We start from the raw sequence: 19,427 nt of genomic DNA, 5'->3' as shown, positions 1-19,427 counted from the left end.
TAATACGACGTCGTACGAATTTATTTCTTCGTTTTCGTTAAGCATTCCTTATTCAACCAATGCTCCTTCATATCGAATTTATCATCGGTCACCTCGATGGGGTACTCTCATTACCATCGTGGCACGTAAAAAATTAGCCATTTCGAAAATACGTTCAAAAATACCTTTTTATTCGGAGGGTACAACGAACATACGCGGTATTATCCCGCCGTTAATATTGTACCCACTCGTCTTGTTTATTTTTTTTTTTTTTTTTTTAATTTTTTTTTCTTTTATTATTACAATATTCTTAATCAAGTATCAAACTATCCAGTCTATGAAATGGGAAATGAAAAAATTGACTTAAATTTAAATTGGCCTCAATTTTTCACGTTGTTTCAACAACAATATTTTTTTCATCATGGCAAGCGAGGCACTTTCAGTTCTGGTTGAGTCTGCAACTTCTCTATGTCACCCAACGTCGAAATCCCTTGTTCCTATGAAAATTTAATAAATTTGGTAAGAGCTTGAAGAATGTTGTATAGCCACCGTACGAATTTCCTTGATTTTTCTGACTTACGTGATATTCTTTCCACTTCTCGTAATTGTGTTTCATGTGCGTCACCATTTCTGGCATGTCGATGAAAGCTTTACGGGAAAAAAAAATATATATATATAGTTTATCCAATTTTTCTAAATATTTGTTGCCTTTCGAGCTACGTTTTCCTATTTTTTCATCAAACTATAAAAAAAAAATGTGTCAACCAACCGTCCCATGCTTCGATCATATCGTGTATGATGTAATCGACAAAACCAATTTGCGATTTGGGTATCGAGCACGTCATTCTGTCGAACATGGGCATGAGGACGGGTAATCTCTTTTTCTTTTCTTCGTCGGTCTAAAAATTGTGGAAAAATGCAATGAAAACGGTTAACGCGCGAAGAAAATATGGTAATGTTTTGAAAAGCCACGCAGTATATTTACTCCGGATAACTCCCCGACCTTGTCCACACAATATAACTCATTAGTTTCTATAATTATCACCTGGCTGAAATACTCCTCGGCAATACGCTTCGCCCACTCGACACAGCAGCGCAATGGCCTCGTTGGATTCGACACATCGGCACATTTAATCATCATTATCTTCACCAGAGTTACGTTCTCAGGTTGTAACAGAATGGCGACATCGAGAGCATCAGGAAAGTACTGTATCAATTGTTCATAGTTATAATGAAACATCGCATGAATCGAGAAAGCACCTACGATCGTGTGGCTATTCAGCACATACTTTGGCAATCAGCCAACTACGATACTATCAACGGCTGATTCAATTTCTCAAATTTAGCTCATCAACGCGAATAATCATTGATAATATTTTTCAGTAACAACTTGTGCTGGTTAATCGCGAAATTACTTTTTCTTTTATTTTTCTCATGATCTTTCGATCAATTTGAATTTTCTAACATTTTTCGAACTCGTGCAACGAATATTTTAATACTGTGGGAACGGAACATGAAAGACAAAACGTACTCGAAATGTGATATGTTCACATTGCAAAAAGCAATGATAAAAAGAACAACTCTTTTAAAAAATAATTTAAAGAAGAAGAAAATATCAAGAGAAGTGGCAGTTTTTGTTCGCGAACCTCGAAGAACGAAGTCGCGTTTAAGGAAATGTTGTAATTCATTTGAAATTGAATTTAAAGTGAAAAATTTCGAATTTATTATATCCGGTTCTATGATACCAATTCGAGAGAGATGCTGAACTTGCAAAACATAGAAACGCGGAAAATCGGTTACTGTTAGAATTTTTAGACAGAAGAGAATATATCCCTCTCGTAGTTATAAAAAATCGAGTATGAATAGTCATCTATATTTAAAAAAAAAAAAAAAAATGAGTAATTTACCTCGTTCTGAGCGTCGCTGACGCGGCTACTGCAGACGTTGACGAACTTTGCCAAATGTTCAAAATGTTTGGTCATTTCGGTGGCGAGAATCATGTCTATGACATTCTCTCGCATTATTTTATACGTATCTCTCTCGAGATTCTTGAATATGTTTACATTGTCATCGGCCAATGTGAGCTTAAACGTAAGAGCTGCGTGATGCGACTCGAGCACCGAGAGATCGTTGTAAAGTATGGCCAATTTGTTGTCAGAGTTGCAGAGAAACTGACTGTAAAGTATGTTTTCACATTTTTTAATCAAATTTTTTCGTTTGCGCGTCATATTACATATTTTCCAATTCTACGAATAAGAGCAAATATAAAGAGACCTGGATTTTCCTGGATGATCAACGTCGTGGGCAGCGGCAGCGATGAGCGCAGCCACCTCGTCCAACGGATCGAGCATCATTTTGAGTCTCTCGGATTGCATGAATTTTGCAGTCGCTTGGAGAACGTCTGCAGCGTGGGTCGAATTGTGATAACTGTTGGTGAGATGATAATTGTACTCGATAACGGTGAGCCAATTGTGCAGCGTCTTCTCGTCACAGCCGAGTCTCGCAGGAACGTGGTACAGGCACATGAGATTCGTGCCCAGATGAACGAGGGGCCTGATTGAAATAATTTTTATTTCGTTCTTAGTCCATCGAGTGCGATTTTAACGTTCGATTTTAAATTTCGTCTCTCCTCGTTAGTCCGAATACTCGGTGAGTAAATATATTAATGAATATTTGAATCGGCAGTATAACGTTACCGTCTACCCGAGAGGACTTCCAAATTAAAAATATCAAACTCCCAATCAAGACTGCGATCCAATAATTCCTCAATGGCGTTGGGTGTCTGAGGATTTTTCGAGTGAAGCCGTGCCGCCGATGACGATACGTTGAGCATCCTTAAGGCTGTGCTCTTGATCGAATCGTTCGACGATCTTCGCGAGTCTCTTATGTAGTGCGAACTTTTCTGTTTCGATCATAATCCGATGTCAAACAAATCGTACAACAACTTTATCAATTCGAAATTTTCGAGATATTCGATCGTCCTATTTATCTTGGAATTGACATAATTCTCCTTACGGATAAAAGGGCTTCGATGAGGTCCGATGCGACGGGATCGTTGTAGATCTTCGTGTCTTCCCTCAAATAAGGTCTGTACAATTCCGTAGTCTTCAGAGTCTCAATGGCCTTGAAACAACGATGAAAATATTACGGTATTTTCATCCCTATAGTTCATTTTTCGAATACCGAACATTTAAATTTGGAATTTGCATGGAAAAACATGTAAGACGGATAGAAAAGGATTAAATGTTCGCGTACTTTATCAATTTGCATCGCCATTTCCGGATGTGTCGCGGTAATTTCGCTCATTGCGCTCGTCAAAAGGGTCATGACCTTCGTAATGGGCGCCTCGAGCGGTAAACTGTTGAGTTTCTGCAAGCTTGATCTTCTTGCAGCTGAAAAAATATGCGAAAACAATTTCAAGTATTAATTTAATGTTTTTATTAAATTAAACAAAGAATTGGTATCTTTTAATTACTTCCGATATCGCTGCCGATCGATTTAACATCGAATGATCCTCGACGCAGTGAGTGTAAGCTACCCCTTGGATGCTGACCTCCGAGCGTTACTCCAGCGACTCCCATGTTCTCGAGAAGATACATAGTGTCGTGAACGTAAATATAATGGGATGGTTTTCTGCAACATTATTCAGTTGAAAGTTTTTATTTTTCGTCTCAAAGAGTTTCGAATATCGCGCTCATTCGAACGAGCCGCGGGAGAGAAGTTTAAGGAAAATGGGGAAAAAAACTCACACGCCAGCAGCGCAAAAAGGCACTATTCTGCAATTAATGGTAATAGTGTCGTTGAACTTTCTCCTGCAATTCATGTTACCCTCGAATTCTCTTCCGCGTTGCAGCTGCTGATCCATTACGGCGAAATTTTCGCATGTTATTATTTCAGAAAGATTCTTACCGAGCATCTCTTCGAATTTGTAGCCCAGCAACCTTTCACTGGCCTTATTCACGAACTGCCGAATAAAAAGTGCCAAAGAAAAGTTGAAGTACGAAAAGTATTAACGCCCAGGAACGAACGTTACGAACGTTCCTATACAATTTGTATATTAATTTCAAAAATGACTCAAAAAAAATGATGAAACGACTAACTTTAACAACGTGCTGATCATCCGTGACATGGACCATGTCTCGACATCTGTCAACTGCCACGTACAAGGCATGAGCCGCTGCCAATTGCATACGGGGCCCAATCTCACTCGCGTAAATCCCTACCAGTTGATTGCTCAGCATAACTTCGTGCGAACATTCCATCATCGCCTGTCATCGAAAGTATCAAGACACACTACTTTATTCGTGGACTAAAAATCACGAATCTCCGAATCGTTAGCTCAATACTTGGCGTTATTGAAAAATGCTTGTCTATCTATATATACACGAATGAAATAATTATCTTTTTATACGAACCCTGCTGAAGCCCGTGTTGAGCAGATCCAATGTCACAAGTTCATCCTTATCACTCACCGTGAAAAATCTATCGTTAGAAAGAAAACAAATGAATAAACTATTGACTTGGTTATAGTTAAGATTCTAAAATTATGATTTTTAGAGACAAAAGGAGATGCTTACGATTTTTTGACTAATGCTAATATTACACTGCTGTGGTGGCAATTCGTATTTCTTATGGCCCTGGAAAATGAAGGTTCATCGATTAATACATTCGACAAGTTGAAATTGAATGACGAAGAAATGAAATATTTAATGCGCAAAGGGATTTTTCAAAATACCTGCAAATACTGTCGCCTTCGGGACCTCTCTGTCCACGGTGATCTATAATCACTAGATCGTGACATCGGCTCTGAAAATGTTCGGTTGCTTTTTCCCCATTTTTCGCGACAGTCACGTTCCATCCCAACTTTCTGGCCGCTGTGGCAAGCACCTCGACTTGTTGATCGTCGCGTGGAAAAACTAGGAGGACCTGAATTGTTCATAGAAAAAAAAACAATCACTCGCCAGTGAGATTAAACAAGGGCAATGGAGAAAAGTGAAAAAAAAAATCATTCGATTTTTCTCCGTCGTAAATTACCTTAACGACTCGCGATGCTTCGGTTATCGAAAGGGTTGAATTGAAATCTTGCGGACCCTTCTGCAATTCGACAGAATATTAAAAGTCAAAAAAGTGAAAAAATTAAATTCGGTTTAAAAACGTTGTTCATAGAAATAATCATCGCCGTGTGTGTAATGACGAAGGGTTTTTTTAAATCTTGGGAAATCATTGTAACCCACGTCCTCGAGTTCAAATTGCTTCCTGCGCCTTACACGAGCCTCCGTGTTTATCGCATTGACACTCGAATACGCCAATTCTTTCATGTCTCCTTTTTTTTCCTGCGCTCACATCTTACGTATTTACCAACACTTCATAGCAGCATGTCCGAGAAGATGATAAATATATTTGAAAAAACAACGATACAAGGTTTTAGATAAATCTGAAGTTGGCGAAGAGCAATCGGCAGCCACATTCTCGACGCAAAAAAAGCAACCGTGCACCGCAAAATCATCATCGTCAACTAAGACCGTGAATAATTCCTCATTATTGACGAATAAATGAAAATCGACTCGGAAGGTACCTTTGAAATTTGGTCTGGTAATTCGTTGGTGGTTGGTAACGATGGTCTCACCATTACCTGCATATTATTTCGGCTAACGAACCATTTGCGGCCGATCAAACGGCCACAAAAAATATGAGATAATCGCGAGGACCAGGAGCCTCTCTCATCTTCAATTTCGTGAGACTTGGTATCGTCGCTACTTATCGAGCCCGAAATATATAGGGTCCGATGAGTCAAACGTCTCGTATCGCTTGTCCCGACCATTGATACGACGACAATAGATCGCTCGCGCTGACCGCTGCTAGTATGTACAACAATGGACGCGGTGAACCACGAAAAATACAATATTTCTTTGTCTTCAACTTGACATCCTTGCCGCACCGTCACATTTCTAAACTCGATTCTCAAAATGCAGACAATTTCTGTTCTATATTTTTATTATTATTGTTATTGCCGTGCAATATTATTAATTAATGGAAAAACTGAGCGAGCGACTTGCGAAAATTCCCGATAAATCGATACAGAGTTGCAACAGAAGCGATACTGATCGAAGATCAAGAACGTCGACAGATTACAAGAACGATACAATCTCGATTTTGATACGGGAATAAACTATCCGTTCGATAACAGATCCCTGTGACGCGACCGAGAATTTTTATATACTTGTAGTATATATAAACATATACGTAAATAACATATAACGAGAAGGACTTTATTTATCAGCGGCTTTCTTTTTAAAATGCTGCCTGCTGTCCGGAATAATCGGGCTGTCGAACTATTTTGTATCTGATGTAACGATCGAGAGTCTCGTTGAGTCTGTTGCAATGATTATTTATTATTCGTTTACAAAAAACCTCGAATCTTATCGGTATTACGATTATTGTTTGTTGCTAGTTAGTCTCGCAACGGCACTCTTGACGTAATAATATTTATTTTTTATAGGAGAATACAACGAGTCGAATGATTCGAAACCGCATATGCGAGGTCGCCCAACGTTGATTATGCTCGCCCCCTGCAAGCTCGATGAAAAATCGCTAAAAAAAAGGAATAAGGTTCAGGTAGCACTGATGTGAAATGGACTTTGATGCAAATCGGTCATTCGATACCGCGAAGGTATAATGGTTGTAGTGTCTCATTGGAGCAAGATTGAGAAAGCAGAGAATCGATCGAAGAATCGATGGCCCGAATGCTCGATGGCACACGGAGCGCCGATTTTCCATTGGGTCAGTCTTACGGGACGGGAAAAAAAGGGAAAGGAGGAGAGAAGCGTGCTCTCGGATCGCGCATGCTCTCGCGGTCGACGATTCGAGTCTCCAGAGCGCAAGACCGTTTTCCCTCTGCGTCTCTGCCATAAGAGTGTGTTGGAGAAATAAAGAAAAAACTCGTGATACGTTTTACGTATTGGCTGCTTTCATCCCCTTCCTTTGTTAGCGAGAAGAAAATATATGAGCATGAGCGCTCCTAGCATAACCAATGACGCGGTGGGTGGGACGACGCGCTGCTCATATATAGTAAGAGTGAGCTTTAAGCAGATTTACGAGAGTCATACCCGCAGGTGCTTAAATTCTCATCAACCCTTTGACCAGCCGGAACTCGGATTCAGTGTACGGTCTATGCACACTCGGATTGTCTATAGACTTTTTCCAACATCTATAAATCTTTCTTACATACGTGGAAAATGCGTTAAAGGAGGGAAATAAAAGAGGAACAATGACGAGGAGGTTATTGCACTCCCCATACCCTCGGATAAACGTTTCATTCGTCCCCCCTACAATAGCACCCTCCTAGTTCATTGGTTGGTTATATGTAAAATCGACGAGCTGTGAACTTTCGAGCAAAAGGGTGAGCACAAGTTTCTCTCTCCTATAAAACAATTTATACACACACTCGGTGTATTCCCATTGAATATAAAAATCGTCTATAGACACAGGCTCCCTTCTCTTCAATTTTTCTCTTCTCCGAAGAAGAAAAAACATTTGCTCATTTTTCTCGCTTTTTTCCTCCAAATCCCGTGCGACGTATTCCCGTGAATAATTAAAGTGAGAAACCAGTCCCGAGCTCAATGTACTCGCGTATACTCGCATGATCGTTTTTATTCTCCATTTGTAATAATCCAACGCGCATGCGCGAGCCCCTTACAAATTGTCTATTTTAACCCTTGCGATGAAAAAACTTTTGTACCTCGCGTTCATACGCTTCGCAACCTGTAATTATCTTATGTCACTCGTACGGTAAATCAACGGAAAAAACGGCACAGAAAGAAAACTCGAAAGTTCAACTCTTCCTCGCGGGCTAATTGTAGGAACGAAAGTTTGTTGCAAAAAGTGTTCGCTGCCCCTGCGTTACGACTCGACGATCAACCCTCGATTTATTATGCATTCAAACTCTCGGCTGAAAACAGAGAAAAAATCGTGATCGAGCTCCACAGCGCATGTGCCACCGTTCCGAGGAGGGGTTCGCTCCGTTACTACTTTTTCAGTGCTCTCAGTAAGACTCGCGACCATCCAAGAGAAACAGTAGCCTTGCGAGCAAAATCCATCCAATTTTTATCCTCCATGGACTCTGCTGATATTTTTCAAAAACAAAAAACAAAGCTATCACCGCAAGATAATAACTTTTATTCGAACGCGCTTTTCAAATTGTCTGTCCGAATGAAAGCAGCGAGTAAGTATATGGGTGAGGAAAAAATTATTAATTTATAAATTTTTTTTTTTTTTGGTTTCTCGCTACTCATTTTTCACTCTCGGAGCAGATTATCTCACCCGCTCTCCTTTTTAATATTCCTCTTAATTATTTTATATACCTTGGAAGAATACCTATCGACATTTTTAGACAAAAATCGACTTTTGATCATGATTCAAGGATTATTATTGCCGAAGAATTTCTCACTTTATTCTTATTTGGTTTTTTCGGTACGTTCTAAACACACCTTTCTTCGCGCACACTATTGAAGTTTACGTCCGAAGAGACCAACGACAAAAACAATACATGAATGTACACTGCACATGTACGTGTTTAAGATAAGGTATTACATTTATTTCTTATCGAGAACGGCGGCGAGGAACGTGACTCAGGTTCCCTTCGTGCGCTGGATCAGTGAAACCGCTCTTTCGTTATCAATACGTCACGAACAACGTCACAAGCGCACACTTTTATTAGGAATTATTGAACGAAGATGTACTTGGAGTGACATTATTTTTGTCAAGACGACCCAGTTATAATCGAAATTCATTGAACGCTGTTAATGTTTCAACACTTACGGCGGTCGAGTACTCCATATCTTCTTCAGGAGGGAACATGAAATCCCCGACCAGCGATTTCTCTTTCCAAAAATCGAGCTCTTGCATTCCCGGTGCATCGCCATTGCCTGAAACAAAAACGACGACGATCACTAATCGGCGCGGTTTGCTACAATCGCACCATTTTTTAACACACGCGTTCGTATATTGATGATGCGGAGCGATTGTTAATCACATACGTAAATGTTCATGAACACGCGAACGTTTGGAATACGATTTCATCGAAATGAAGTCGATTCGACGATCTGGGAGGATGGACAAAAGCACTCGTTGTTTTTACAACCCTCGCTCACAACTCAATTTTAATTGCCGATACTGCCGAGATAATTAACGAATCGTGCTCATTCTAATTTTCCATAGCCGGACCACTTTTATGTAATGAAACGTCATTAAAGTTGTTGGATCTGCAGTTGCAAATTATTGAAACACGGGATGGGAGACGCAATTGGCTTTTACCTTTGTGCGCATGAGGGAACAATTTCAATGTGAATTGTGATGATCAAAGAGTCACATACGAGTTAAAAATTTTTGTCAAAATTGATGGACGAAAAATTTGCACTTTCGACGTACAAATGTTATTTACCCAACTAACCTTGTTACTAAAAATTCATCCGAATTGAAAAATGAGGTTGCACACGAATTTGGCACATAATGAGAAGACGATATCACTCGTATTGTACTTCTCTCTAACCCTTCGCAATGTATTCGAAAGAGGTAAGCTGCTTTCTACGAGGTACCTTGAAGATAGAGAAAAATGAAAAGAGAGGCGAGACGAAAGTCGAAGGAAACTTTGAAGCGAGAGGGCTTCTGCGCGACAATCGTTGAAGCAGTACAATTCCACCTTGTGTGTTTGACTGCCTCAGGCATAACTTTCTTACGACCTGGCCGCAGTTATTTGGAGTACCAGCACGTATATATATATCACGTTATCGTACATTGGTCATTTCGTGCTGAATCATCGCGGCAATTCATTTTCAAGTTTATTAAAAAGTAACTTTTTGCGAATCGACACGTTCCGCTGAACGATGAACAATAAAATAAAATCTGTAAATGCCGAAGAGGAGCAGGAACCAATCGGTTTGATGTCTCGGTAATGAATCGAAGGCAAACACTCGAGGATGATCGAATCTGATCAAATCACTTGGATAAAAACGCAGATCAATCTTCAATTTTAATTACTTATCAATATTTTTTATTATTATTCCTGCCCAAGCCGTGGCGGGTTTTTACGAGCCCATCCCATCGCTTCAACTTTGCAACGCTGCACTACCGCATCGTTGTTTGGTACCGCAGGGCCAAGAGAAACCGTGCGCGAAACCCACGAAGCTATATACACAGAATTTCTACATCTTTGCTTATTTTTTATGTTTATACATAAATCGAAATGAATCGACGTAGAATCTCCCATATGAATATAGTATACTGTATAAAGAGTCGAGTCGCGATTGTGAAGGCCAAGTCGAAAAATCTCGTTCAAGAACGTAACGTCGAGACGTTAGCCGAGTCTTTGCTGCCTTTTCTCGACACAAAGGTCGTAATTAGTTCTCGCGTACGTGCATATGTATAGTTGGTATAGTCGAGCATCGGTACATATACACGTATACATTGTTTGAGAAAGGTAGATGGGGCACTAGACACCTATTACGAAATTTTATTCGCGACGATTTCGCCACGCACATGTGTAGAAAGTATGCGCGTTCGGTAAGACGAACGGGGGGGAAAAAAAAACGAAAAGAAACATTCATTCGCCTGGACGTATTTGGCAACAAATATTTCGTGACTACTCCTCGCGACTATATTTTCTGAATCAATTGATCGCCTCTTATTTTTACGTATCGGACTATCGGACACGTTTCACGTTACGAACAGTCAAAAGTTACGTATTTTTCAGTGAAAGCTCCGACACGAATAAATTATTATTTCGTGTGATGTTTTCGCTATTAAAATTATGCGATTTCGCTTCGCTCGAACGAGCTCTGGCCAAAGATAAACCTTATTACTCCACCTGCTGATTCGAAGAGGAGCTATTTTTAAAATGGGCTTACAAATATTGTGAGTTTTCATTAATATCAGTCTTTCTCGCTCAATTCCGATCGCGAACCACTCCGCATAGAGATTAATACCATAGAAAATGAAATATTTAATAGATGAGAGCTGTGAAATACATATTCACGGTCAGCTGCTTCGGTGCAGAGATATCTCGAGCCTGAGCGTGATGACAAAGTGTTCGAGTGTTGGTGATAAACCGCGTACTAGATATATAATTTTGGTAACGAAGAGGCGCGAGCTATATAGCGCGCAGAGATTAATGTCGATGACGCAAATCGTCGCCCAGGTAATGGAAGTTAAATGAAAAACTTTCTGATAATAATGACTGATCTATATAAAACTCTTGGGCCAATGTGGCTTCGTTTATGCATTAAATATTGACGATTTTCCCGTCACGTTGAAACGGACGGCTCATTCACAATTTTTCATTTTTTTTATGCAATGCGAAGAGTTCAATTTTTTAAATATTCCATCAACTTGGCTGAAATATGAATATAATCTCAGCAAAATTCTACCGATTAGTACGATGATTTTCAATAAAAATGTGTGAAATACCATTTTGAACGTCTTCCGGGGAGCTGTCAGCTGCAACCTGATCTTCGTCTGGAAGATAAAATTTGCCCAGAGGCGATGACATGTGGATATCCGCCACGATTTTATAATCATCTAACACGGAATGTGCTACTCCAATCGTATTTTCTTCTTCAATTTTCGAATATATATATTTTTTTTATTTTCTCCCCCGCGAATCCACTGGCTCACGACGAATGTCAGAAGGCGTTTACCATGCGAGTTTGCCCATTACTGTTCATTAAAACTCGAAAAAGCTCGTCGAACCAACCGCATAGATCTTTGCGTGATTTTTCATACGAAATTTTGAAAATATATTTATGTTTACTCCGACGTTCATACACGAAATTGTCGCGCCAATGACGATTGGTCGATTCATGGAAGATGAAGAATCACTTTTTCTCCAATACGGGGGTTTCATTGACCTCAAACGACGTTGTTCGACTCGACAGTGCCTCATTCATCGTACTCACTTAGTAGTAATGATTCGATATTCGATGACTCGTTCTGACCCTGATATTTTTTTGTCATGAGACGATACACCAAAGACTTTTATAGGAGTAATTATGAGGATTAAGAGATTGTGACTGTTTTCGTCAATAAAAGATCCGCACTTGGAGAAATTGACATCGAAAACTTTACGATCTCTAATCTCTTCGTAATCAATTAATTGCAGTTGTGATATACCCTCGCGGAAATTTACCGAAATAACGTTGTTCCGCTAGTCATAGAAAAACTATGAGACGATGATACAACTTTGAAGGGAAATAAAAACTTGCAAAATCGATGAATTATTATTCCGTTGCTGATAATAATATAATATGAAATTGTTAGAAAAAAGTGAATACGTTTGAATTTCTCGGTACTCGCCACGTGCATATATTCAATCTTGCCACACGATCGACGCATCGATTATTTTGCATCGATCTATAAATGGCTTATATGCGTGCTCGGAGTTCTGTTTTCGATCATCGAAGAGTGACGATTAAGATTTTCTGGGAAATAAACCGTACGAATAGCAGGGAAAATAAATTTCCTGGAATCTTTGAGGTATGTTTCAGTTGTGAAAATTTGTATCTCTCACAGTTCTTCGATCGCGTTCAATTTCGATCACTCTTCGACTATTGTTCCGCATTTGGTGTTTATCCTTGAGCCAAGTTCGCTCGAGTTTTATTCACGATAATTCACAGATTCGCACCACAAATCGTAATTACTAATCACTCGATTCACCGCAAGCGCTCGCTCATTAATCTTCGAATTTAATCGCCACGAATTTTTGACGAGCCTCAAAAAGCAATAATCCGATTCAGAAACGATTTTTATATTTATATCGTAATAAGCTATATGAAAGACACGACAGATCCAAGATGGACCATCGTCAGCGGTTTAACAACGACTGAGCCGGAAGACCGATGTGAGTTTATTTTGCCGGTGCTCGTGTACACTTAATCGTGTATACTCACAGGAGTGGAGAGCGAACGCCGAGCAGGCGAGCTCGTGATTGCCGTCGGCTCAATTTGATTAAATCGTTCCCGCGATCTCGCTAGTTGCAACGATATCTCGTTAATTTTAAAACGTTGTCATTTTTTTCTATTTCTATTTTTATTAATAGGTTAATCCCTTTCTCCAATAAAAATATAATTATCCTTAAAAACAAAGAATTTCAATGAATTTTCTCATAATAATGCCAAATCGTTAAACTACCATGCAGCAATACGCATCACCCAACGAATAAACTGCGGTAACAAATGATCGATTCTTTTTTTAAGAACCATCGAAACGAATGAGTTGAAAAATCTACTAAATTCTCTAATTATGATTCTATGAATGAGTAATTGATCAAACGTTTCAAAAAATATTTCAGATAAAATAAGTGAATTATCTAATGACAAGGAGCGTGGTTATACTTATATATACGAGCGCGTCGCATCATATTATATGAAATGGTAATTAAAAGGGATAATATTACAATGATAATGTCTTGGAATAGAATGCACTCAACGTTTAATTACGAATATATAGCACTGGTTTTTTTTCTTCATTGATGACTACGTGAGCAATACGCACGAGAGTGCGACGCTCGCTCGAGTTGATCAACCTCTAAGTGATTGACGTAAATATCGTTTTATAGATGTGGATATACGCGCGTGTATAAGTAGACCACTTATAATTGATCAATCATTGAGCGACGCGGCGACATTCGAAAAAAAGTGATCGCGTATGCCCGAGTGAAATCTATCACGAAAAATAATCATGTTACACTGATCATACGAATACGCATATTCAATGAAAATCAATTGAAAATCTTCAACTATTTTTATGGTAATATTCTTGGTCATTAATCGCCTTGAGCTAATCGGGTGTGTTACAAAAATTGTCTGTACGAACCATTAAAGTTTATTTCTGCACGCGCTACAACGATGCGAGTGTTGTCTCGTATTAATATTGAAAAATGTGAGCATAAAATGAGAGATTCTTCAATATTCCAGCCTCCTCGATCTCCTTCATCCACCAGCTTGTCAAAAAAATCTATTGACAGCTGTTGGATTTTATAAATCAGAGTACTGAATAATTCACGCGCATGAGTCAAGTTTATATCATATCGCTTATATGTAATAATAGGAACTGACCGAAAAGAGGAGAAGGATCCGATTGAATTGGAGGAAAAAAATTATAATATTCCCGTGACGTATCACTCGTTATGTTCAATAATCCATTTAAATCGTCCGACAAATCTGTAAATAAGCCCAAAATGACGAAGTGGGTGATAAAAAGTAAGATGAGACAGAAAAATCTGACTTTCCTCAATTATAGCGTTATATATGACGATAAATTTGCGACTAATCATACTAATCGTGACTCTCATTGATCTGTCATGAACGAGAATACGAATGAGGTTAAAATTATTGATTATTTTGAAGATGTATTAAATCTCACCACTGTTGACGAGAGACTCGTCGGTTTTTCCGTCATCGAGTCTCTTAGCGTTTTTCATGTACGCATAAATCGCGCTCGGCGAACAGCCCATTTTCCTTTCATTCAGAATAAATATATCATCCAGGCACTGTTTTGCCCAAATTTTTCCATCACCTTTAAACGAGCTTTCTCCATCGAACATTTATTTACAATTCCCGACTTATTCATCGAATTCGAACGAAAATTAGTTGACGTTCGCGCACGCACGAAGGAGACTCCGATCAATTTTTTTTCGCAGAGTTGAATTATTTGAATTTTTACGTTCATTCGAAACTCATTATTAACGATCTCCAATTATAAATATTTTCTTTATAGCATTGAATTAGCATTTTTAAACATTCAACGAATTGTCAAACTCGCAATATCTTTTTTTCGCACCTCAACTATTATCACATTTAGCGAGTAATGTCGTCTGCTATCAGGCACTTTATCAATGCGATCGTTTAACATTCGCATATTTAGTGTGTACTAATAAGATATGTACTCTTGTGTAATAGCAAATATTTATAACTCTGAGTTTAATCGTAGAATCTCCGATATGTATACTAAGCGTTGTGAGAAACATTGCACCATAGTGCACTCGTCGAACATTTGTGCCTATCATATACGAGTATTTTTAGGTCGTAATGAACCGTCGTTTCTCGGATTCAAGAGGTCACTTTTTAAACTACATTTTTCACTTTCCACTCAACCGTGCATTTTTACTCTATCATTTAAAGTCAGAGTAACGTATGAAAAAGCACATTTTCCATGACGAGCTTTCAATTTGTTTTATCATTGTCTGCAAATTTGAGCAATTTTCAACCGAGGCTGTTGATGAATTTTTCTTTACGAAACTCTTCGGATTCCAAAGTCAACTTTTTCAGTTTATTTAAACCTTTCATTCGGTAACGATGATTGTTGTTTAGAATCAATTCCATTACGATATACAAGTGTTTATCAACAAGACTCTTACGCAATTACTCGGTCAACGCTAGCGGATTTTGTGACCAGTTTTTTGTGGTCGGAATTGAACTGGTCGCTTCTATATAAAAGTAGACCCGTTGTTCGTGGTCAGATTCGGAATTCTCGAGTTTCCACTACGATTTGTTGGTCGGAACGACCGACGCGAATGCCCAACGTCCGACTCAGTCCGACCACAAATGAGTATAGTCAACTTTAGTACAAAAACGACCGGAAAGTTGGTCACAAAATCCGCTAGAGAATGCGCAATTTTCTTTTAGTCAAAAAGTTTACTTCGAGGCTACTTTGAACTCCGCACTTGGAGAGAACTCAACGACATGATCCCGGAGTAAGAGTTGGCGAAGGCACTAGTTGCTAATGAAAAGCCAAGCAGCGTTGGCGTTACGTAGCACACACGCTTTGTGATACACATCAGCCGGGTATTGTGGAACTACGCATACACTGAAAAATGATTATTTCGAATCGCACGCAAATTTTCACGTACCTAGGTGTATCGCGCAATCATACGATTAACGAATACTAAATCGCTTTCGATAAGGTCGTCTCGGCTCCTATTACCATATCACACTTCCTTGCTGGGTACGAAAGACTCGCATTTCAAAATCCCAACGGCGTCCACCTTTTCTCTTCGTGTCAAAACGAATTGATCTCGCAACGGTTATTCCAGGAACACCGAACATAAGTTTATGACCCGGGTGATCGAATCCGTTTCGAAAAAAACACAATTTTTTTATGATTTTCAAAAGATTATATTATAGTTACGAGAGCTATAATAAGGAGCGAACGTTTAAACAAATTTTTAAACACGTTTTTTAGGACATGGGCAATCTTTTTAGAAAAAAATTGAATCAAGGCTGGAATATAATGAGTTTTGCGAAGTTACATCTTATGTAAAATTCAACGAGGCATCCTTGGGAATGTTATAATTGAATTCAGGTGCGGTGCAATATACCCTCGTTGAATTGACAATGTATACACATATGAAATTAAGAACTGCTCGTGACAGCCGGCCTGTCGTGGACTTACTCCGCGATCGAATCGAATCGCACAATAATGATGCATGCGAATCTAGTTTTCACAAGAGTGGTGAAATTCGTATGCAACTCTCGGTAATTTCAAGGAAAAAACATTTTTCAATAATGTTAAATTCGCTACTCTCATAACCGCATTTCAACCCAAAGATCCTCTAGCTTCTTCAAAAGTTTCATCCAATTGAGATAAGAGCAATTTAACGTGAAACACCTCTTTGATCATCGTATATTAACCCGGACGACAAAAAGTTCTGGAACCAATGTTTGTTTCTACAATTTTCATACCGACATAATCAGAGTTTGTTCGTAACGAGTCTTTAGCCTGAATATATTTATATAGTAGATAGACAGATCGACAAATGGCATGGTACAAAACCAGCAATGTAGGTACAACGAGTCTATAAGTACGCGATGGTCGTAGCTAGGCAGGGTGGGATTGTATCAACGACTTTGTTTCACCCGCATAAATGCCTTAGCTTCTTTCCAGGTTTGCGTAGCTGATAAATTATTGAACCAAGAGTCTGCTTATCGATGTATGAGGAATAGCTTAACAATGGCTCGTTATTTCGCGAAACACCCTACAACGCTGTCTGGTTGTTCACGCGTATGCACACGTATCCAAATTTATATGGCTGAACATTGCATTTAATGTACATAACAACGCGTTCCAGACTGCATGTCTTGGCAAAAATGACCAATTTATTTAAATTCAACCAAGTGTTAAAAAACACAACGTCAAAAAAAACGTATACAAATTATGATGAAAGTGTTAAAAAAATGACTCTTCGATGAGACGTTACTTGGTTTTTTTCTTTGCAGTGATAGCGAGATAACAAAAGGATCCCTCCCGAGGAATTGGCTGCTGAGCCAAAAATTCTCCACCATCGGGTGACAAATCCATGAGCATTGGTTTTTCGTCATGATCCTCGATCGATGATGAGGACTCGTCCGAAAGATTTTCACCCAAATTCATCGTATAATCGTTCCTGCTTGGCTACATATTGAAATTATCAGAGTTTTATTGTCAAATATGTGTTGAAAGAATCCTACCATGATTCTGGTTGAAAAAACGAACAATCAGATGAGCTATATTAGCGAGAGGCCCTCCGCTCAATGGAGGAACGTCGAAGGGTGGCCTGAGGCTACCCTCTTGTAGATTTTGTACCAAATAATGAAGAAAATCGTTTCTCAATTGCATCTCTCCGATTGACTTATTTGCTCCCATTAAATAACGCAGCCATTCGATGGCACTGTTGCGTTCTGTTGAACATCGTGTCAATCTTGACTATTTTTTTTCAAGCTTATACCAACCAATCGCTTTAATAATTTACTTGAATCATTGAAGCAAAGATTATTGTATACTTCATCAGGCTACATCATGAACAACTTTTTCTTGGAAATAAATTATTTTTGGACGCAAATGAGAATTCTTTATTCTTTACCTTGACTCTTTCTAACGTCCTTGATCAATCGTTTAGCCAAAAAAAGATTATAATTGCAATCGTAATTCAAAGTAGCTCGTTCGTCAGGATCCATTCTCCAAAAAAATCAAGTTTTTCCACGGATTCGCCGATGAACCTCTGATTATCTGACGATTATTTTCGTTAGTATTAGGACGACGTTTAGCCGTAGTAGTAGTAGGAGCAGCAGCAACAACAGCGACGTGAAATGTAACTAAAAATTTGAGTAGCAGCTTGAACGGAGTCGTCAATGATTTTTCAAACAACTCGCTCGCTGCTGCGCTGCTCGCTCGCTCGCTCTCTCCTCTCTCTCTCTTCTTCCTCGATCGCGCGTATTTTGTTTTTTCGCACCACCACTCCCACCGCCACCGCGATCTGCAACTAGTCTCATGGCTGCTTTTTTTATCCGTCTTTTTTCACCCACCACCACCACCGCTATTTCTCGATTAATGCATCGATCATTTTTCACCCAAATTCGAGAATTATGGGAAAAAGTAAGCAAGCGGCCATTCGCACCATCGAATTTGGCAAAAATTACGAAATTCTATGCTGTCAAAGAGGTCTTTCTCCGCTGTCAACGATTCAATCGCAATTGACGAAAAACCGATTGAAATTTTGTTGCGATCGCGTTAATCTCGAGGATTGGGGACCGATTCTCAATGCCATTGCCGCCGATCAGAGTCTCGTCGAGATCAATGCGTACAGTCGCGATCGAAGGAAGAAAATTGATGAATCTATTGATACCGAGAAAAAACTAGAAGAGTTTCGGTAGGGCACAATGGTTCGACGATCAAACATCAAATTATCATCAAATTTCATCATTTTTTTTTTTTTTTTTTTTCAAAAGTACTTTTTGTCTGCAATTCCTGACATTGTTTTTCATTATGTTAAATATTCAATGATCTTTAAAAAGGAAATACAAAAAACGCAACGGTGTTTGTGGATCAATAATCTACACAAATTATTTACTGAGATGTCTCGCTGACGCGATCGCAGTTTGCGCGAGAGATTCGAATATTTTGACCTTCCTGACACTCGATGGAATTCCTCTGGGTTCTGGAAACTATATAAATATCCTTTGCAACGGTTTATCCGTTAATCGAAATATTCACAATATTTCTCTTGCTCGGTGCAAAATCGGAGATTCAGGTGAAGGAAACTCTAATTTTGTTAGTTTTTTCATCCGAAATGCTATTTTCTGCTGCGGCACTTGGAATGCGCACGCGCGCTTTATTGTTCTCAAACGTATATAATTTCACGAAGGTTGTCAACTGGTCCTACGAGCTCTTCTCGAAAATTCTAGTCTCCAGTTAATCAACTTCGCCTCCTGTTTGCTCACGTCGAAAAGTGCTACTTTCATAACGTCTTTTTTGAAAAAAAAACGTAGCAAAATACTGGAAAAGGCGTGGCACGAATCCGATGAAAGAGAGACAAGTTCGCACCAAGTAATCGATCGAATTATTTGTCTCCTTACCGTTTCTCGACAGCCCGAAATAGCTTGAGAAATTATTGAAAAACGATACTGCTCCTTTCAGAGCTTACG

General features: G+C 39.0%; 1 protein-coding gene and 1 long non-coding RNA gene across 5 annotated transcripts; one reads left to right on the top strand and one right to left on the bottom strand.

The window, feature by feature from the left end:
- Nucleotides 1-149: 149 nt before the first annotated feature.
- On the bottom strand, nucleotides 150-15,563 carry LOC122414730 (high affinity cAMP-specific and IBMX-insensitive 3',5'-cyclic phosphodiesterase 8-like). Of its 4 annotated transcripts, none has more exons than XM_043426282.1 (19): nucleotides 14,392-15,563; nucleotides 14,085-14,189; nucleotides 8,797-8,903; nucleotides 5,014-5,073; nucleotides 4,715-4,905; nucleotides 4,557-4,616; nucleotides 4,395-4,461; nucleotides 4,080-4,247; nucleotides 3,729-3,943; nucleotides 3,455-3,612; nucleotides 3,235-3,371; nucleotides 2,995-3,102; nucleotides 2,676-2,881; nucleotides 2,254-2,532; nucleotides 1,887-2,154; nucleotides 1,025-1,186; nucleotides 749-878; nucleotides 560-627; nucleotides 150-476 (listed from the first exon to the last, which is right to left on the bottom strand). In XM_043426282.1, exons 1-19 carry the CDS (start codon nucleotides 14,570-14,572, stop codon nucleotides 399-401), a joined length of 2,748 nt encoding a protein of 915 aa, XP_043282217.1. In that variant the 5' UTR covers nucleotides 14,573-15,563; the 3' UTR covers nucleotides 150-398. The 4 variants fall into 4 exon arrangements, with proteins under 4 accessions (XP_043282217.1, XP_043282219.1, XP_043282218.1 ...); XM_043426284.1 differs by lacking the exons at nucleotides 14,085-14,189; nucleotides 14,392-15,563 and adding exons at nucleotides 11,440-11,967; nucleotides 12,158-12,840; XM_043426283.1 differs by lacking the exon at nucleotides 14,085-14,189 and having other exon boundaries at nucleotides 14,392-15,556.
- On the top strand, nucleotides 8,037-17,845 carry LOC122414750 (uncharacterized). The gene is made up of 2 exons (XR_006261809.1): nucleotides 8,037-8,200; nucleotides 17,244-17,845. It is a non-coding gene; the product is annotated as an uncharacterized lncRNA (long non-coding RNA).
- The last annotated feature ends 1,582 nt before the right edge of the window (nucleotides 17,846-19,427 follow it).

The sequence above is a fragment of the Venturia canescens genome, chromosome 8 (assembly GCF_019457755.1).
Source record: "Venturia canescens isolate UGA chromosome 8, ASM1945775v1, whole genome shotgun sequence".
Classification (NCBI taxonomy): domain Eukaryota; kingdom Metazoa; phylum Arthropoda; class Insecta; order Hymenoptera; family Ichneumonidae; genus Venturia; species Venturia canescens.
Note: the sequence above shows the minus strand (reverse complement) of the source record. Positions and strands in the feature narration are given on the sequence as shown.

Excerpts from the sequence above, each read along its gene's own strand:
- LOC122414730 (XM_043426282.1), bottom strand. The coding sequence starts at position 14,572 with ATGTTCGATGGAGAAAGCTCGTTTAAAGGTGATGGAAAAATTTGGGCA. Across the intron at positions 3,613-3,728 it reads CCTTTTTGCGCTGCTGGCGT|AAAACCATCCCATTATATTT; the intron begins GTGAGTTTTTTT and ends ATAATGTTGCAG. Across the intron at positions 2,155-2,253 it reads GATCATCCAGGAAAATCCAG|TCAGTTTCTCTGCAACTCTG; the intron begins GTCTCTTTATAT and ends CATACTTTACAG.